Genomic DNA, 17,584 nt, shown 5'->3' with positions numbered 1-17,584 from the left:
CTAACCAATGCTATTAGTTCTGTTTCCCGACAGGTATCGGCAGTTTGGGGTAATCCACCCGAAGGAGGACACGACATCATCCCGGGAGTCTGGGTGTATGTGAAAAAGTTGCATAAAGAACCTTTGGGTGCCAAGTGGGAGGGACCTTATCAAGTGTTATTGACCACCCAGGCAGCTGTTAAAGTCCAAGGAAAGAAAGCCTGGATCCACGCTTCACACGTTAAATGAGCACCCGTAACTGAAGCTGAAATCTAATAAGGACAATTACTTTTTGCCAAAATGTATACATTTACTGTATTACTGATTGTAGGTATTCTAGGCATTTGCCTACTTCTGACTAGCCGACCCTCTGCACCAAAGGGAAATAGTAGGGTAGCAAGGGAATTACATGTAAATACGTTTTTATATATGTCATACATTTATGCCAAACAAGGTAACATTTCTAGTTGTTGGGTGTGTGCGCATATTCCTATTCACTCAAAGGGAGGGATTCCCTTGAGGCCAGTTCCCTTGAATATCTCAGAAATGGCTGAGTGGATAATTAATCAAAACAAAACAGGCAATGCGTTTCAGGATACGGAAAACTGGGCACGTAAATGGAAGACAGCAGGTTACAATCTGACGACCTTTGAAGGGGGATACCAACCGTGGTACAATAATTCCATACGGCCCCCATTTTTTGTTATCACTAATACAACGGGAATAGGAAGACCGGGGGAATCAGTCTGTCTGATTAGAAACATCAAAGGAGGCCAGAATATGGGGTATAGTAACTGCTCCCGGAATTATAATATAATCAAGCCACGGATCCGTCCAAACTTGGCCGATGTGGGAATTCTTAACGTAACAGGGATTCTGAATAAAACAGATGGAAAAGCCTGGACAGGCCCCGGAGTGTTGCTGACAAAGAAACAGCTAACCTTCATTGCCTATAATGGCACTTATTGGGTGTGTGGCCACAAGGCCTACCCTTGGCTACCCCAGAATTGGACGGGATCCTGCTATTTAGCCTACATTGTGCCTTATATGTATCATATAAAGTCACTATCAGAACATTTACACTGTCCTAAGAGAGCTATCACAGAAACAGAGAGGTTCTTTGCCATTCTGATCCCCAGGTATGGGACCGCCAGACTGGCAAGGGAATCCATTAACATGGCATCCGTTGTGGAACGAGTAGCCAATGATATCTCAGAGGCCCTAGTTAAAATCAATGCAGAAATAGTAGCAATCCGCACAGTAGCCCTACAGAATAGACTGGCCCTTGATTACATCCTGGCTGAAAAGGGAGGTACTTTGCGCCCTACTCGGAACTGAGTGTTGCACGTATATCCCAGATAGCTCCGAAGAAATTACCCACTAGCGGAGCATATCCAAAAGGAGATAGAAAAACTTAAGCAACCCCCATCATTCACTTTGTGGAGTGGAGCCACTGAATGGCTAGGTTCAATAGGAACTTCATTGGTGGAAGGTTTAATTCTATTTGTTGTAATTGTTTTACTTTTATATTGTTTGTTTATGTTGATTAAATGTTGTTGCGACCAGGCGGCTGTAGCTGCTGTCCCGCAGGTGAGACACCTTGCAGGTCCCAGCAGACCGTCTGTACGTGGCACAGGGGTATGTTATGCTTAAGGGAAGGTTGTTTACTGGTTGAATTAAGATATTGATTTGGATTAAATTGGAATAAGGTTAATTAACCTACCAAAACCAGACTTCCATTGTGACCACGGTGGAACTCGGGTTGGTGTAAATTTGTGTGGAAGCTACTAGTCCGGACATGTGGCAAAACACATCAACAAATTTTAGAAGAAAACTCTATTAACATATATGAAATTATTTTGTAGAATGTTTAACCAGTGATACCTGATGTTTTATGATTCAGTTTGTGAAAGAATCAAAGGGGGGATTGATCGAGAATTCAAACAGGCTGCATTCAGACAGGCTGTGAAAATTCACAGACCCCAAGTCAAAGCTGCTACGTGCAACTCAGCATGTTGCATTAAGTCATCAATCAACTTGACATTTTAGGACCTTGGGTAGTGAGCCAATTAAAGGTTAAAAGACTATCAATTGAGCCAATAAGGTCAAAGAAGGCGAGTACTTTTCTGTAAATTGAACCAGGTATAAGTACAGCCATTTTGGCCATGTGGTCTCAGAAAGACAAAGGCCTGGCTTAAAGCCAAGAACTTGTTGCTACTGCCAGAATAAAGTTAAACTACATTAACTAACATTAAAACTACAATCGGAGTTCGTATTTCATTGGAAATTAAGAGATCTAACAAGCACCAAAACAGGACATTTGGCCCAACTGGTCTATGTGGGTGTTTATGCTCCACATGAGCCTCCTCCAACCCTTGTACATCTCACCCCATCAACATATCCTTCTATTCCTTTCTCCCGCATGTGTTTATCCAGCTTCTCTTAAATGCACCTGTGCTATTCACCTCAACCACTCCCTGTGGTAGCGAGTTCCACATTCTGGCAGTGAGTTCCACATTCAATCAGAGGATATAGGTCTTCTAGTCTGATTGGAAGATCTAAGGTGGGCTGAATAGTTCCCCTCATCTGTATCCATCTTGTCTTTGTTTAATTAAGGTGTCACCAGATGGCTAGTGTCTGTAAGACCATAAGCCCACACCTTCGGGAGAAAATTGGAGGTTAAAAATTCGCTTTGCTATTTAAAAATGCGATAACCTCAAATTAATACTTTCTTAAATTTAGCTCCAACTCCCCAGATCATATGCACGTGGACAAATGTGATCACTACAACAATATGTGCTAGGACCAGATGAGACGCACAAAATAAATTTCTTCATTCAGAGGGTCGTGAAAAATGTTCCCGCTCAGGGTCCCGTGCAGCCAGTGAGCTGGCTTTTAAATTGAAAAAATGCACATGCGCAGACTTTTGAATGGGCCGCACGCCCCAAAAAATAATTATCGGGCACATTGGTGGTGAATCTTTGGAATTCTCTACCCCAGAGGGCTGTGGAGGTTCAGTCGTTGAATATATTCAAGACAGAGATCGATAGATTTTTGGACTCTCGGGAATCAAGGAGATCGGGCGGGAAGTGGAGTTGAGGTCGATGATCAGCCATGATCTTACTGAATGGCGGAGCAGGCTCGAGAGGCCATAGGGCCTACTCCTGCACCTATTTCTTATGTTCCTAAAAGGCAATCTTTAGAACACTCGGAAAGCTTACCAGGGCCCTGTAACCTATAGGCAGAATTGGTCTGGTTCTGTAAATGATGGAAAGTTGAAGGTCAGCTGAGAATCTTGTGGCGAAGGAGATTAGCAAATCATGAGCTACGTACCATCTCATGAGTGGCTCTCCCATGAAGGCAAGCTCTGTGCAGCCAAAAGCTTCAAACAATAAGGCCATACACAGTACCAGAATATGAATGTCAGAACCAGTTACTGTGAAGTGGTATTGAGCTCCTTCTGATTTGAAATGGAAGGACTGAAGCTTGAATTAAAGGACGTGAGTCTTTACATTTATTTTAAATCGTTTTAGTTTCCTTTTGACTAACTGTTTCAAGACAACTGTTCCACACTTGAAGCAGTCCTGGAGCATGGTTCTAAGTAGCTGTGTACAATCAGTTACTCAACTTCGAATGAGTTTGGCTTGTACTTTGTAACTTTTGAAACTGGTGTGCGGGGATCCATGGGGTCATCTGATTTCTGTTTGTCTGGGGATGGATTTATTATGCACCATGAGCACACTTTTCTGCATTTGTTGCCTTAAACTAGCTATTGTTTCTGTTGCTCACCATTTCCCTTTGGGTAGCTGATGTTATCTTTCCATAAGTTAGAAGAAGCGACCCTGAGGAGTATGTCAGTATTTTCAGGAGGTTCCAGGGAATGGTCCAATATTTGCAGGGGGTGCTCCCAGTGCGAGATGATTATCTAGATTTCACCCCTTTTTCAGGCAGCTTGATCAGTTCTCAACAGGGAGAGGGTGATAATGATATAACTGGTGCTTTCGGCCTAGTACAGGATGAGCTGCTAAAAGGTTTCTAATATTCCCAATTTTTATAAATGTTTGCTATGTTTAAAAGGGCATGCGTGTGATCAATCCTCAGTTCACATCTCCATGTCCAAAAGTACCTCACCACTGAGGTGTTCAAACAACTGATAGGACACTATGGTCTGGATGTTCGGTTGTCTAACGTCTCAGTTATCACCCAGAGCGGGCGTTAATGGGAGCGTAAGAGGTTACCGACCTGGAGTGCAGTGTTTAGCGCCCCGACCGAAAATCCATTAGAGGCTCACCGGGGGCGCAAACCGTTAGCGCCCGGCTGCTGATGATTACTCCGATCCTGACGTATTCCTGGTGCAACGCCCACGCTTGTGCCCCGGTTGGTAAATTCGGTGCGGCCGCCTCATTGAGCGCCCGCCAATAACAACGTCTGGAAAAACAGTGGGTCCGGGCTTGCAGAGTCGTTAACTGGCGACTACTTACGGGATGAGGAAGCACTTCCCTGGGAGGTCACAGTCAGTGCAACGTTTACACACAGCACGGTGCGTGAGCCTCCCAGTTTACAGCGGCAGACAGACACAACAGCCCAGCTTGATAACAAGTGGTTTTGAAAACTTTAACGGGTGCATTACTATGCTGCGCCTTTAAGACTCGGCTTTTCCCGGGATCTGACTCGGAATTCCATGCACGCGCAATGGGTCCGCAAAATGTGGCGACCAAACTTTCGTTATGGCTCTGGTGTGCAACGGCTGATTTATCGCCCCGTCAGCTCTTCGACTGATTCTGACAAATTTCTGGGCGGGAGGCGCAAACCTTTTCAAGGCGCTAAAATTACCGCTCCGCCTGGATTACTGCCGCAACAGAGGCCCGACCGAATTTCTCCCCCTTGTAACATTCTCTTTTATAATCCAGATTGTGACCTTTGCTGTTTTGGTTTTCTCCCAACAAACCAAACATGACCTTTGTAGGGTAGAACTTCATCTGCGGGTGATACTTCGGTGGGTGGGGTCAGTGATCCATTCTACAGATCCCCATCCATTTTTCTGCCTGCTTGAATCTTGGCCCCGCTCTCACTGTATGCTGGATACACCTGTCCAGAACAAGGCGGTAATGTCAAGCTTTCTGTTTTACACCATTCCTGCCTCATTCACAGGATGTGAATCACAGCTCCATAAAACAGGTATCCCGTGTTGCTTGGCTACTGAAAGGATGGAAGTAAATTTAAAAAGACACCGCATGTACTTGTATCTTTTAAAATCTATTTCTGACTCGTTTCGCATTTGTTTGTTTTTTCTACCACTGACTACTGCTGCCATCTATCTTTGAAATAGATGAAGTTTTGTACAGTGCATTCATGGATGATGCTGTTGACTTCGCTTGCCTTACCTGCATTGGCCAGATCATTCCGTTTGTTGTGGAAGACTAAGGATCAAACTTGGGACCTTGCTAGCCTGTCGGACTTAATTCTACATTGGGTGGTGTACTTACCAATCAAGCCACCAGGGCACCTTCTGCGCATTACACATAGTGCTAATTCAAGTCAAAGGAGAATGATAACTTACATAAGAACATAAGAAATAGGAGCAGGAGTAGGCCATGCTGCCCCTCGAGCCTGCTCCGCCATTTAATATGATCATGGCTGATCTGATCATGGACTCAGCTCCACTTTCCTGCCCGCTCCCCATAACCCTTTATTCCCTTATGGTTAAGACCGTTGTGCGGTTTCATATTGTGCACCAGCTCTGATGGCTTTCTCGGATTCAAATGTTCTGTCTCTTCCTCTCAGGGGCTGCAAGCAGACCTCATGTGGGTGTATCTCCTCACTGCGGTTTTTCTGCTTGCCATTGGCTGGCTTATCAGGGACCGCCAGAAGATTCAAGATGTCAGAGACAAGTGTGTCCTTATCACTGGATGTGACACAGGCTTTGGCAACCTCCTGGCAAAGCACCTGGACCGGAAAGGATTCCGTGTCCTTGCTGGCTGCCTGACACAAAAAGGGGTGGACACCCTGCAGAGGAGCAACTCATCCAGACTGAAAGCGGTCTTGCTCGATGTGACTGATTACAGCAGCATACAGAAGGCAGCGGACTGGGTCCAGGCAGAGGTGGGAGAGAAAGGTAATCATAAGCCTGATCTGGCGATCCTAGATTAACATTCAAGGCAAAGTCCCGGGGCCCGAAATTGCCCCTTCCCTGAAGGCCTGTTAACACTTGAAATCTGCGCCACGCTGCGGAATGCAATGGCCGCTGACTTTTCGTGTAATGGCCGCCATTATCAAAATTCCGCTCCTGCGGGTATCCCGGGGGTGACCTGCTCCCCCCACCTCACTACTGCTCCGCTGCCGCCAATCCGTCTTAAGTGCGTCATCAGAGCGCGCACAGCCGATGTTCCCCCCCCCCCCCCAGCCCCCGATGGTGAAATTCCGCCGCGAAAATCTTCCTCCCGCCGGGCGGTGCCAAAAGCTGCTTTTTTGAGACGGTCCAGTGAGGCTGTGGCCTTCTCAAATAGCGGTGCGGCTCCCGTTAAAGGGGAGGGCGCACTGCCGCTGCCGCCACGTTTTATTTTTGTCGGCCGACTGCCAGGTCAGCCCGACGATTATGCTCCCGGGTTCGGCCGGGCCGCCAACAGGCAGCCTGGCACCTCCCAGTGGGCCGAACTTTAGGAATCGCGCAGACTCTCCCCTTTAAGTGACGCGGCGCCGTGATGATTTCATCAGCGCTACGCTGAATACTGACAGCGGTGGACACTACACCCGCTGCAAACTCCACCCCTCCAGTGTGCTCACCGCCCCGTTTCCGCCCCTATTATGAGCGACTTCCGGTCTGCCGGGGAAAAAAAAGCCAAAGAGCTGAATTTCGCTCAAGAGGCCACCTCATCCACCGCAGTGGTTTAAAACAACAGAAATGGGATGCATGCGCCCCGTTTCCAGCGGGGGGGGGTGCAATTTCGGCCCCCAAGTTAAACGAGATAAAGCACTGGGGCGAACTGCTACGGACAAAGCCACTTCACTTCTTGCACCGCTATCCTTGATAATAGCCCACGATGCTGTGGCCAATTATGGCACCTTCGCTAACCCTCCGGTTGAGAACAGGTAACTCGCCACAGAGTCATTCTGGTTTTCACCTGCCATCCAAGCCAAATAGTCACCAGGAATGGGAACCTCGGCTGCTTTTAGAGTTTAGATGATCTCATTGAATAATACAACATTCTTACTGGGCCTGACAGGGTAGATGCAGGGAGGATGTTTCCCCCGGGCTGGGGAGTCGAGAACCAGGGGTCACAGTCTCAGGATAAGGGGTCGGCCATTTGGGTTCCTGAGATGAGGAGAAACTTCTTCACTCAGAGGGTGGTGAATCTCTGGAATTCTCTGCCCCAGAGGGCTGTGGAGGCTCAGTCTTTGAGTATATTCAAGACTATGGGCTCAATTTTCCCCAAAGCATTTTTTTGGCGTACTTGAAGAGTTACGCCCGATTTTTTTTTTTGGGAGGCCCAAGTACGCCAAAAAAAAATATTCTAAGTTTTCCCGTTGGATTTCTTCATTTTGGCGCGGCCTAACCCAACTTTTAGTTTTGGGGGTGGAGCCTTGATCTGCGCCAAAAGGATCGAGCTGCCATGGTAACCAGGGACACAATGTGAGCTGAGGCTACAAAGTGAAGTATACAGCCAGCTCCCAACACATGAAAATAATTGAGAAACACACAGCACCAACTTACCTCCAACCCCGCCCGAAGGCCTTACCGGTCCGGTCCCATTCTAGGTCCCCGGACTTGCTCTCTCTCTCTCTCTCTCTCTCTGTGAGTGAACCGGGGATCGAGAATGGGACCGGACAGCCTTCGGGCGGGGTTGGAGGTGAGTTGCTGCTATGTATTTTTCAATTCTTTTAGTGTGTCCGGGTATTGCTGCACCGATTTCCTTACCTGCGCCGATTTCCTTACCTGCGCCGATTTCCTTACCTGCGCCGATTTCCTTACCTGCGCCGATTTCCTTACCTGCACCGATTTCCTTACCTGCGCCGATTTCCTTACCTGCGCCGATTCCCTTACCTGCACCGATTTCCTTACCTGCGCCGATTTCCTTACCTGCGCCGATTTCCTTACCTGCGCAGATTTCCTTACCTGCGCCGATTTCCTTACCTGCGCCGATTTCCTTACCTGCGCCGATTTCCTTACCTGCACCGATTTCCTTACCTGCACCGATTTCCTTACCTGCGCCGATTTCCTTAACTCTAGGGAAGGTTTTTCAGGAGAGGCCACATACACTGGCCTAAGCAGAACTGGAGTAACTCTCAGCTGGCCAAACTTCCCTAAATGGCCAGAATCGGCACGGGTGGCTGGTTACGCCCCCTTTGGCTGAAAAATAAAACTGACCTAAAAAAAACGTAACTAACTGAGTTACGCTGGTGCAAATTGATCGGGGAAACTGTGGTTTTTCAACTTAGGCCAAAAAGAGCAGCCTGCTGCAAAAAACCGGCGCAAATAACTGGGGGAAATTGAGCCCAGAGACCCTGAGCTTCCGGTCACCTGTCACTTTAATTCTCTGCTCCGCTCCAACTCTGACCTCTCTGCCCTCGGCCTCCTGCACTGTTCCAACGAAGCTCAACGCAAGCTTGAGGAACAGCACCTCACTTTTCGTTTTGGCACTTTACAGCCTTCTGTACTCAACATCAAGTTCCACAATTTCAGGGCGTAACCTCTGTCCAGATTGTGCTCCCTTTCCTCGTCCTTTTTTTAACCCTTGCCCCCTACACCCCCTCCACTCCTGATCTTATGTAATTTTTCCTCTCTGTGTTTCCCAGAGCAGCTGGTTATTATTCCACCATTCACGCCCTATCTAGACTAATCTTTTTCTAACCTCTATCGTTACTCTCTCAAGTCGGCCCATCGTCCCTTTTGTCTCTCTAATCTCTCCTGCCTTCCACCCCATCACAGACCTTCCCTTTTGTTCTTCCCTCCCCTCCCCCCTTTCACTGCTCCTTAAGAATCTGTTCATTTTGAACACTCTCCAGTTCTGACAAAGGGTCATTGACCGGAAACGTTAACTCTGCTTCTCTCTCCACAGATGCTGCCTGACCCGCTGAGATTTCCAGCGTTTTCTGTTTTTATTTTACATACTATATAAGTACAAGTTGTTGTTGATTTTCCCTCCTTTGGAGGATAGTAAAGCACCCAAGGTACTGCTGCTGAAGCCACCTGGTTGTGATCAGTCATCTCAGCGCAGACCACGTGTTGAACATGTGATTTCCTGGTCCGCGAGAATCTGTTCTATACTGCTCAGTGCCCTCACCAATTGAGCCCGTTTTACCATAGCTTTATGATGTGATCCGTTAATGTTGGACAGCTACAAGGAAAACCTTGCTTTCTGCTGTCTTTTCATGAACTCTTTCTGTACTCTCGAACTATGAGGCAATAGCCAGGCAATTCTCACGTGCAAGGCATCAGCAGAATGCACTGTTAAGAGGAACGTGACTGACTTTGTGTGCTAATTCAACAAAGAAAAGTGACCAAATCTGTTGTGCCGCATTGCTCAAAAATAGCCCTTTTTTTTAAAGCTCTAGCATTGGAGTTACCATGGAGTTACCATGGAAATGATTGCTCTCTGGTTCAGAGTGCCCATTCCAGGCCTGCTTGTATTTTGATTGGTCAAGAGTCTCGTAACAATGTGTGAAATGTAACCCAACGCAGAAGATTCCAAACGTACCCCTGACTGATAACAGAAAAATCACACTGCTCTTGTGGTTTACAGTCTCGCGCCTGGTCTGAGTGGAGTAGAGAAAAAAAATAGGAAAAGCCCCAAATCTAACCAAATGTTCAGCGGCAATTCTTGAAGGTGAGCGTGACCTTTCCCCTTTCTCTTACAGGACTCTGGGGGCTGGTCAACAATGCGGGCAGAGCTATTCCCATTGGTCCAACAGAATGGATGAAAATGGAGGATTATTATAAGGTCCTGAATGTGAATCTGCTCGGATTGATGGAGGTTACGCTAACCTTTCTCCCATTGGTTAAGAAGGCCAGGGGGCGGGTCGTGAACATGGCCAGTATTATGGGGAGGATAGCATTTGCAGGTGGCGGATACTGTCTGTCAAAATGTGGAGTGGAGTCTTTCTCCGACAGTCTGAGGTTAGCATTCCCGCTTTCATTCACACTTACCTTCAGGCTCAAACCAACATGGCTGCCAGTTAAGTGTGTACCAGTCAATTGTAAATCTCAGAACAGTGCAGAAATGTTCTTACATTTTAGCAACGCAAAATGTTTGTGCAAAAATAATCTTTCTTGGCTCACTGTGTGGAGTCCTTTTATTTAAAAAAAAAAAGCACTGTTCTAAAGGTGTACGATTAATTTTAGCATTTCTTTTTGTACTTTATTTTTTGTCTATTATTGCTGATCTTTTGGAAAGCACAACTGGTCACGGTATTGACTGTATTTGTATGGTGTCAGCTGTGGCTCATTCGGTAACTCTTGCTGCTGGGTCAGAGAGTTGTGGGGATCAAATCCCACTCCAGCGACTTGAGCACAAAATCCAGGCTGATACTCCAGTGCAGTATTGAGGGAGTGCCGTCTTTCGGATCAGACGTTGAATCAAGACGTCGTCTGCCCATTCTGCTGTGTTGGTGTCATGGATTTCAGGGGAGTAACTTGTGTGAAAAGCAGGATTTTTGTTGGGTAATGGTTTCATGGGATATTTGAGCTGAGGCAGATAAATGGAGTTGAGATACAGATCGGACATGATCTAATCAAATAGCAGAGTAGGCTTAAGAGGCTGAATGGCCTCCTCCTTTTCCTATGTTCGACATCTCTGCGCTCCTCTAATTCTGGCCTGCTTTTTTCATCGCTGCACCATTGGTGGCCATGCCTTCAGCTGCCTGGGCCCTAAGCTCTGAAATTCCTTCCCTAAGCCTCTCCATCTCGCTCTCCTCCTTTAAGTCACTTCTTAAAACCTGCCTCTTTGACCAAGTTTTTGGTCACCTGCGCAAATATCACATTACGTGACTCGGGATTTTTTTTACTATATTAAAGATGTTGTATAAATGTAAGCTGTTGTATGCTATCAGTTTAGGAACATGTCTTATGTACTTATGAGGGATATACTTGCATTGGAGACAGTTCAGAAAAGGTTCACTACGTTGATTCCCGAGATGAAGGGGTTGACTTAGGTTGAGCAGGTTGGGCCTCTACTCATTGGAGTTTAGAAGACTGAGAGGTGAAACATATAAGATTCTGAGGGGGCTGGACAGGGTGGATGCAGAGAGGATGTTTCCCCTCGTGGGGGGAAACTAGAACTAGGGGGCATAGTTTCAGAATAAGGGGCCGCCCATTTAAAACGGAGATGAGGAGGAATTTCTTCTCTCTGAGGGTCATGAATCTGTGGAATTCTCTGCCCCAGAGAGCTGTGGAGGCTGGGTCATTGAATATATTTAAGGCGGAGACAGACAGATTTTTGAGCGAAAAGGAAATAAGGGGTTATGGGGAGCGGGCGGGGAAGTGGAGCTGAGTCCATGTTCAGATCAGCCATGATCGTATTGAATGGCGGAGCAGGCTCGAGGGGCCGTATGGCCTGCTCCTGCTCTTATTTCTTCTGCACTGAATCTTGTACAATTCCACTGTCTGTTGTTTTTCCCAGACGGGACATGCACTATTTTGGTGTTCGGGTTTGCATCATCGAGCCTGGCTTCTTCAAGACGGCTTTGACAAACATAGAATGCATTGAAAACGACTTACAGCGACTTTGGGACAGACTGACTCCAGAAGTCCGCGAGAGTTATGGACAGAAATACTTTGAAAAGTGTAGGTGGCCTTTTTGCTGTGTCTGTTTGTACAGAATTATACTGCCTTCATTCTGACCATCTGAATACTTTTCAGAAGTTGGATCAGGTTCAGGTCGATATTTGTATCAGTAGGTTGCAGCACCTGTTGTCGGGAAGGGTCACCCTCATGATGAGAATGTAGTATGTCATGTTGACTGAATGCAGAATAACATGAGTGACAAAGTATTTACAGGCGCTGTTTCCTTCTAATGTTTTGGGTCGGTGTTGTCCCTCATTCATAGTCAGTCGGCTGAAAATTCGGTACTGCTCCGTTTGGGGACGGTCCCAGCCGCGAGGTGGGAGTTCCTCTTCCTCTCGGGGGCGGGACCGGGGCGCAAAGGGCCGCAAATTTTCCAGCGCTACGCAGAGGGACGCATAGCGCTAGCGGGAATGCAGGGCCATCCCCTTCCATTAAAGGAGATTATTGTTCACCGCCGCGCCTTCCCTCTTATTTGCGCCCCGCGAGCGGCCTGCAGCCCTGGTACGCGCCCCGCGACATCTTCGCGGGGCATTGCCCGCGGCAGCTTCACGGGGTGCGACTGAATTTTGGCCCTGGGGCAAAAACAGGTGTGCTGTGCGCGGTGATGACATTATCCTTGCCGGCGCCTGGGCAAAAGGACGTTTGCGCCCCGTTAGCGCCCTCCCTCCCCCAGGCGGCGCAAACAACCCATATTTTTCCCCCAGTGAGTGACCATTCAATTCCCTTTTTTCCCCCCTGCCCTCCCCTTTCCAGATTTTGAACAATAATTGGGCAACCCTGGGGTAACACTTTAGGGTACTGAGGCCAATTGTAGTGTCCCTGCCACTGCCTCAGTTGAGATTGGTCAACTCAGGGATTGAATCCAAGACCTTTCCTGGTCTGTGTGGTTCAATATCCGGCCAGGAAGTGCACTTGCCCACTGAGCCACCTTGGCAGCTTGATGCACCCACCTCAAAATCTATCTTCCTGAGAGCGTCTCCTCTGATTGGAAATCTACGGTCCATCGGGCGATTGTCGCCCATCGGGCGATTGGTTAATAAAGTTCGATCTGTTTACATCATCTGAGTGACAGCTCAAACCTTTGCTGTGTGTTTTCCACCGACTCTGCCCACTACTTCAGGAAAGAGGAAAATGGCCAAGGAAAGCTCGTTGGCATCACTGGTACATAGCCTGTGTCGGAGCAAATGTATCTCATTGATGGCATGGCAGGGGCGTGGGGTTGGGGGGTCGAAAAAGAAATAGTTATATTTATGAGCTGTGGGTATTTTTAGTTAAAAAAGTGGAGAATAGTTGAAAGTGTTTTTTTTTCCCCTTTCCAGATGTGAAGGTCCAGAGGTTCTCCATGCATGCGTTATGTGGCAGTGACTTGTCCAAAGTCACAAACTGTATAGAGCACGCTCTAACCGCCAGACACCCTCGCACACGATATGCTGTCGGCTGGGATGCCAAGTTATTCTGGATTCCGCTCTCTTACATGCCGACCATCCTTGGTGACTTCATGCTTGCTGTTCTGTTGCCAAAGCCATCCCAAAGTGTTCACTAAATGGGAGTGGAATTGAGTCGACAGTTCAGATTCGAGCAAAAGCACTCGTCCAGTTCACAACAATTCTAGGGGGTGCGATTTTCGGGGCTTCCACCCGGCGGGAGGCAGGACGGCAGCAGGCCGAAAATAGAAGGCCCCACTCCTGATATGGCCGCCGTTTCTGACCCATGGTGGAAACGGGCGGCCAGAGCATCTGCCGGTTTCAGGCAGGACCCTACTTTTAGTATGCGAATCGGATTCCCACTCCGGTTGTAGGACCCCGATGCCATTTTCAGGTACCCAGCGTGCGTTGCGCACACTTCCGCCCATTGGTACCAGGCGTTGAGTGGTCTAACGCACCACTGCATGTCTGCTCCTCCTGGCCCTACCAAACTCTCCCAGCCCTCTGCTGACCTGTCACTGCCCCACCCTGCCTTTAACGTGGAACTTCTGCCTTGAATCCATGGATGAGCTGTCAGACTTTCTGTACCGTTCCCCCCGCCACCCCCATCCCAAACCAGCAAGCCACCTGTGAGCGTTAATTCAGTAGCTCACCGGCGTCACAGCTGGGGCCTCTCACTGAGGGCATTGTGGGCAGAACAATTGCACCGTTCATCTCCCGCCTGATGTGGGCCCAAAGTAAAATCGCCCCCTCGATGTTTAGTAGATAAAAGGATATTTGTAGTTTGTTCAGGCTTTAGAAAGGCCCACTGTTGTTCCGCCATAGATACATTGATGACCCTTACACTGGAGTCTGTGAGCTGACTGATGCTGCCATCTCAAAAGAGGTGATTGGCGCACTGTGCCACAGGTTGGCAGATCTTGGTTTCAGTCCCTCCCTTGTCTTCATCGTAGCTCTCCCTCGGGTGGCAAATTGGAAATATTAATGGGGTATTTTGGCCCCCCTGGGAGGAAGGTAGTTCGCTTGATATTAATGGGGTATTTTGGCCCACTGGGGGGAAGATAGTTTGCTGAAAGTGGGAGGAAATAGGCAGTGGTTCTAGCCTGGGTTCCACATGAGCACCTGTAAGTGACATTGGATATTCGATCGTGGCATTTCAAATCAACCAAGTGCTAGTACCACACCCACAATTTCAGCTGGGAGTTACTGGATAGCAATCAGGAATGGACATGCTGGCTGCTTTCCTCCTCTCCCTAACCCAGGGTTGCTGATGTCAATGATAGTGTCTCTACCATCACCCTAGCTGTAATCTATCGATTCAACACAGCCCAGGGATCGATCCTGGGCTCCTTCTGGTCTGAATGGCACAGCACCACATCTCACAGTGCACCGAACTATCAAAGAAGCCAGCAGCCATTTTAGAAGCGAGTTTGATTCCCCTTTCCTGCTCAACCAAGATTCTTAGCTCAGCTGCTCCTGAAGCATAAGGGAACGCTCCACATATTTTCAATGTATTTTCTCCCCTTCATAGACTCTTTGACTGTCTGAACTCCAGATAAGTTAAAGGTGGTTGAGGACTGGCATTTTCCTGTCTCAGACATGAACAATGCTGAATCTGGCAAAGTGCTGGAGTGTGAGGAACTCTACTCCAATACGGAATCTATGCTTTCAGGAGAGGGTGGAATTGGTGAGGTGTTGGAGGGAATGAAATGCATTATCTATGTAACCTGTGTTGTCTTATGATATCTCCTAGATTATTATGAATGGTGTTGGCTAATTATTTTATAATAGAGATGGAGAATCTAACTCATGCAATAAATCTTCTAACACTTATTTGATTTACGATCTCGTTCCTTCTTTTTAACATAAAATTACATATCGAATCTACAGCACAGAGGCAGGCCAAATTGGTCCATGGAGGTGTTTATGCTCCACACGAGCCTCCTTCTACCTCTCTTCATCTATCCTGGATGAAGTGTAGATCGTGTCGTGTGGGTTACGTCTATCATCAAATTATTAGTTTGAAAATGGGTAAGCCTCTTCTTGGCTCAGTGGGTAGCACTCTTGCCTCTGTAGTCCTAAAGGCTGGGGGTTCAAGGCCCACTCCAGAGAAAATTGAGCACATAATCTAGGCTGACACTTCAATGCTGTGCTGAAGGAGAGCTGCACTGTTGGGAGGTGCTGTCTTTTGCATGAGAAGTTAAATCAAGGCCCCGTTTGCTCTCTCAGGTGGATGTAAAAAATGTCATTGCATTATTTCGAAGAACAGTGGGGGTAGTGTCCTGGGCAATATTTATTTCTCAACCAACATCACTAAAAATAGATTATCTGCTCACTATCTCACTGCTGTTTGTGGGAGCTTGCTGTGCGCAAATTGGCTGCATTTCAACAATGACTACTCTCCAAAAGTACTTCATTGGCTGTAAAGTGCTTTGGGACGTCCGGTGGTCACGGAAGGCGCTATGGAAATGCAAGTTCGTTCTTTCTTTCTGGCAAGGTCTCCCAGCAGTCCTCCAGTATTTCATTGACTCGCTGCTGGATTTTGCATGTGCTAAAGATGAGCTGTTTGCTTTTCCAGTTGAACGTACACACCAGAGGGTTCATTTTTTTCCCCCAAGTTTGCTCTGCCAATGGAACCTACCCTGCCGGCCGCACACGTCGGAAAATTGCCGGTTTGCCTCCCATTATGGTGGATTACAATCCTAGCCCCTTTGAGTCTATCCTGGATCAGGCGTATTTCTCAGGTGTTCACTCTCAACTTAAGGTTGGAGTAGCCAAATCCTAAAGATGCTAACTGGGTCTGAAGGTCCAGACTATCTCTCTCGAAAGGAAAGGAACAAGCCGAGAATGTTACCGTGCTCCAGATAGCGCGTTTTAGCAAGTTTCAGGCATATTGTAAGGGTCCAGGGGTCTCTCCTCAGTAATGTACCTCATCACCACAAGAGTGTACAGAGATGTGGTTCACGAGTTAGTGATACAGAAGACTATGAGAGGCAATTCTAAAATATACAGAGGTTTATTAAAGAACCGATCTGCAATTTACAGCTGGTGAGACAGTCAATCGCAACATTAACAGTTCTAAAAAAGGTAAAAAAATACAATCTTTTTTCTAATAAGTGGTGGGCATTTGACTGTTACAACATGTGCCCCATTTTAAAAAGTTATAAAATAACTATCCAAGGTCAAAAGAATTGGTGTTGTTTATGCAATAGGTACTTCAACTTAATCAATTCAGCTGAACTAACTACTGTTGCAAAGTGTGTCGAATGTGAGATCACCAAGCTATGGTCAAAGGGAAGATGACCTTTGTTTATGCAGTGGGTATTCCAAATGAGTCAATTCAGCTGACCACTATTTCAACAATTGTCTTATTTTAAGAAGTTAGAAAGTAACTATCCAGGGTCAGCCCTTCAAGGCTAGAATACCTTCACACCACATTCCCGATGTGTGTGGGCACAATTCCTTGCGAACAACATATGCTCAGAAAATCACCCCTCAGGTGCTGACCTCGGGGCCAACCTTTCCGGGTTGGGCTTCACCAAAAATACTATCGACTTTCATGGTCCTTTAGCCAAGAATACTGTCAGTAGTAAGTTGGCAGAAAAAGGCTGTCTTCTCCTTCACTTTGCTCTCTCTTTCGCTCCACCCCTCTCCCTCTATCCCTTTCCATCACACTGTGCCACGTATGAGATCACGCAACATGTTAAAATTCATCACAGCAGGAACCTGGCTCCATTGCAACCAAATGTAACTCCAAGCTGTCGCACTGTGAAACCTGGCATCTATTGGGAATTCTGCACTGTCCAACTTTTTGAAGACCAATACCGAAGTCAAAGTGGCGAAAGGGTTGATACAGCAATGATCTGCCTCTCTGTCTCATTAGTATGCTTTGTAAATAGGAGCTACTGAGCTGGTTGGCTGAAAATTGGCTGCCGCGTTTCCCACATTACAACAGTGACTACACTCCAAAAGTACTTCATTGGCTGTAAACCACTTTGAGACGTCCGGTAGTCATGAAAGGTGCTATATAAATGCAAGTCTTCTTTTTCTTTTGGTTTGCGACAAGTTCTGAGCGGATAACTGTAGTGCACCAATTCTTGTTTTTATTATATTGAATATTTTGCATTTTCCAGACAATTGGATAGAGGGCAAGATCTATCACTGACACATGAACTTCTCATTGGCTGGAGGAGTCTAGTCAAACACCACTAAACTGGCCTTAATGCAATGCAACCTCTGTGGCTAAGGTTCTCTTCATCTTCAAGTTACAGTGGATGTGTACAGGAGCCACACACACAGTGGAAGGACTATTATAAACAGTAGGGTGTGACTCAAACCATCGTATCACATCAAGTCCGGCTGTATTATAGCCAAGCATGTAGTCACAGGTACATCCGTCTGT

The 17,584-nt window shown here is 47.1% G+C and overlaps 1 protein-coding gene across 1 annotated transcript; it reads left to right on the top strand.

Moving 5' to 3' along the window:
* Window positions 1-3,458: 3,458 nt before the first annotated feature.
* rdh5 (retinol dehydrogenase 5 (11-cis/9-cis)) lies at window positions 3,459-13,301 on the top strand. The gene is made up of 5 exons (XM_070869312.1): window positions 3,459-3,479; window positions 5,764-6,094; window positions 9,835-10,093; window positions 11,595-11,758; window positions 13,078-13,301. The coding sequence occupies exons 2-5, from the start codon at window positions 5,782-5,784 to the stop codon at window positions 13,299-13,301; spliced, it is 960 nt and encodes a 319-aa protein (XP_070725413.1). The 5' UTR covers window positions 3,459-3,479; window positions 5,764-5,781.
* The last annotated feature ends 4,283 nt before the right edge of the window (window positions 13,302-17,584 follow it).

The sequence above is a fragment of the Pristiophorus japonicus genome, chromosome X (genome assembly GCF_044704955.1).
Source record: "Pristiophorus japonicus isolate sPriJap1 chromosome X, sPriJap1.hap1, whole genome shotgun sequence".
Taxonomy (NCBI): Eukaryota; Metazoa; Chordata; class Chondrichthyes; family Pristiophoridae; genus Pristiophorus; species Pristiophorus japonicus.
Note: the sequence above shows the minus strand (reverse complement) of the source record. Positions and strands in the feature narration are given on the sequence as shown.

What these genes read in the sequence shown, in the direction of transcription:
- rdh5 (XM_070869312.1), top strand. Translation starts at nt 5,782, where the DNA reads ATGTGGGTGTATCTCCTCACTGCGGTTTTTCTGCTTGCCATTGGCTGG. An exon ending in TCTTTCTCCGACAGTCTGAG is followed by an intron (nt 10,094 to 11,594) that starts GTTAGCATTCCC and finishes TGTTTTTCCCAG; the next exon opens with ACGGGACATGCACTATTTTG. An exon ending in ACAGAAATACTTTGAAAAGT is followed by an intron (nt 11,759 to 13,077) that starts GTAGGTGGCCTT and finishes TCCCCTTTCCAG; the next exon opens with ATGTGAAGGTCCAGAGGTTC.